At 39.1% G+C, this 3,094-nt stretch overlaps 1 gene segment (V, D, J or C); it reads left to right on the forward strand.

Moving 5' to 3' along the window:
• Window positions 1–1,427: 1,427 nt before the first annotated feature.
• Window positions 1,428–1,913, forward strand: LOC114633253. The segment is given in 2 exon segments: window positions 1,428–1,504; window positions 1,588–1,913. Coding segments are annotated over 2 exon segments (372 nt in total).
• Window positions 1,914–3,094: the final 1,181 nt, after the last annotated feature.

Genomic DNA, 3,094 nt, shown 5'->3' on the forward strand with positions numbered 1-3,094 from the left:
TTTTTTTTTTTTTTTTTGGTTTTTCGAGACAGGGTTTCTCTGTGTAGTCCTGGCTGTCCTGGAACTCACTCTGTAGACCAGGCTGGCCTCGAACTCAGAAATCCGCCTGCCTTTGCCTCCCAAGTGCTGGGATTAAAGGCGTGTGCCACCACCGCCTGGCGAGATTCACCCTTTACTAGTGGTAATCCTATCAATGTGTACATAGGTAGCACTTCTTAAACTTACTGTGTTATTAGGTAATGAAACAGGGAAAGTTGGATATTGGGAAAGAGATTTTTGGAAGACCCAAGGGGAACCACAAGGACTTAGTAGTCGTAGATTATGGTGAAAGTCTTGAGAGTTGTTGTAGTTCATAGAATATTTCATATATGATTAAAAATTTCAAAGCATAAACATCCTGATGAAATATAAATATAACTTTACATATGTACAGATTTTTCATACTTTTTATTTTGTACACTGTGCATATTTCTCCTGTAACCTCCTGTCCCTATTTTCTCTTTATTCTACTAGATAATTTCACTGATGCAATATTATATATTTGCAAAAATAGTTGTTTATATCTATGAAACATATAAGAGCTGCTAATGAGGGTCTCATTTAGTGTCTGTGATTTTGAGGTTGTCTCAATATAGTAATCTCTAATTACATCCAGTTTTCCAAAGGTAATGTAAATTTCTTATATATTTTTCATCAAAACTTTCTGTTGATACACACACACACACACACACACACACACACATATATATATATATATATATATATATATATATATATATATATGTATAACCATGCCTTAGTCATAAAACCATTTCTTGACACATCTATAGTTAGTGCTATAATTTAGTTATTAACGATCCTTCTGCAGTAATCATTGATAGATAGTATTTTTGAAGCACATTTATTTTTAGTTATTTTAGTGAGCTTTGATGTAGTATAAAACTGGTTGTAAAGGCAAATGTGAATTGCATATTTGTGAAAGGATTCTCTAAAACTAAAAAAAAAAAAAAAAAAAGCTGTTTCCAGAAATTTCCATTATCATCATCTTCTTCTTCACTACCACCATCAGCATCATCATTACACTCTACCATCTGTAATTCAACATGTCATCATATCCCAGAGTAGAGCAACAGACTTAGGCAAAAAAATCTATTGAGATATTTGTCCCTGTAGTTACATCCAGAGTATCAGTCTAGGGTTCAGAGAAGGTGTATGAGACGCATTTCCTCAGAGGATTAGGACTTGGACCTGAGCATCTTGCTGCCTGACCCATGTGCCCTTTTAGTCATTCCTCTCCAGTAGTTCTCCAGCTGGACTAGTTGTTTATCTAAGAAGTACTCTGCTCTTGAATATGCAAATTCCTTCAGTCTATGGAAGTAAAAACAGGGCCGTTCACACCCTGAAAACAACCTATGATCCATGTCTTCTCCCCTGTCCCTGAACACACTGACTATAAACATGAGATGGAGTTGGGTCTTTCTTTTCCTCCTGTCAGTAACTGCAGGTAAGGGGCTCATCAGTTCCAAATCTGAAGAAAAGAGAGGGACTGAGGTGACGATGACATCAATTCTACCTTTTTCTCCACAGGTGTTCACTCCGAGATTCAGCTGCAGCAGTCTGGAGCTGAGCTGGTGCGGCCTGGGGCTTCAGTGAAGATGTCCTGCAAGGCTTCTGGCTATGAATTCAACAGCTATTATATGAGCTGGGTGAAACAGAGTCATGGAAAGAGCTTTCAGTGGATTGGGACGATTGGTCCTTATGGTGGTACTGACTACAATGAGAAGTTCAATGGCAAGGCCACATTGACTGTAGACAAATCCTCCAGCACAGCCTACATGGAGCTTAGCAGATTGACATCTGAGGACTCTGCGATCTATTACTGTGCAAGACACACTGTGGCAACCACATCCTGAGCATGTCAGAAAACTTGGAGGAGGAGCATCAAGCTGCCCTGCAACTGAGAAGACTCAGAGATTAGTTTGAAGACTTTCTCAGATGCAGTCTTTTTGAATGTCCATTTTAATGTCTGTTTCTTAGAGACCTATTGTGCTTTTGTCAAGTTTGCAAAAAAAAAAAAGTCTATGAATTACATGATGTTGATTTAGGATATTCCTAGAGTATCTGATACCTTGTCAATGTCATTATTAGTGACCACTTCTAATGACATATTTCTTCTTTAATAAAACAACAAAAAAGGGAGACTGTGATTATGCATGATAAAAATATCACTGAATTGTGAGAAAGACCAGAACCTTCTTTAGAATAGCTGGGAGTAAAGTATAATATGAATTTGACCTGGAAAATCCCACCAACTTCTGAGCAGACAAGTAGGCCTTACTCAGTCTTAAGTCTTAAGTGACTTTTAGGTATTTTGCTAATTATGCTTGTGTGGTTTGGCAAAAGTTCCAGTCTCTTCAAGTATAAGAGGTATTTATATCAGAATATATAGCTGCGTCTCTCCTGCAAGTGTAAAGTTGAAGAGTCTTTTGAAGGTGGAGTGAGGATGATTATAGGAGAGTTGGAAATGAACATTGAAACAAAGATTAGAAATCACAGAGCTGTCCAGTGAATACCATAGCAATCCTGAATTTAGTTCTCATAGGCTTTATATATATCTTAGAGTTTTACTGCTGTGAACACACACCATGACCAACATTTAATTGAGGCTGGCTTACAGTTTCAGAGGTTCAGTCTAGTATCATCCAGGCAGGCACGGTACAGTCAGAGCTGAGAGTTCTACACATTCATCTGAAAGGTGCTAGCATGGTACTGGCTTCCAGGCAGGTAAAAGTCCTATAGCCCACACCCAGAGTGACACACCTTCTCCAACAGTGCTACACTTTCTAGTAATGCCTCTCAACCTCTCTCTCTCTCTCTCTCTCTCTCTCTCTCTCTCTCTCTCTCTCTCTCTCTCTCTCTCTTTCTTTTTCTGAGACAAGATTTCTCTGTGTAGTCCTGGGTGTCCTGGAACTCACTCTGTAGACCAGGCTGGCCTCAAACTCAGAAATCTGCCTGCCTCTGCTTCCCAAGTGCTGGGATTAAAGGCATGCACCACCACTGCCCAGCTCTTCATGTGTTTCTTGTGCTTGGTTTT

This window comes from Grammomys surdaster, unplaced genomic scaffold, assembly GCF_004785775.1.
Source record: "Grammomys surdaster isolate TR1022 unplaced genomic scaffold, NIH_TR_1.0 571, whole genome shotgun sequence".
Classification (NCBI taxonomy): domain Eukaryota; kingdom Metazoa; phylum Chordata; class Mammalia; order Rodentia; family Muridae; genus Grammomys; species Grammomys surdaster.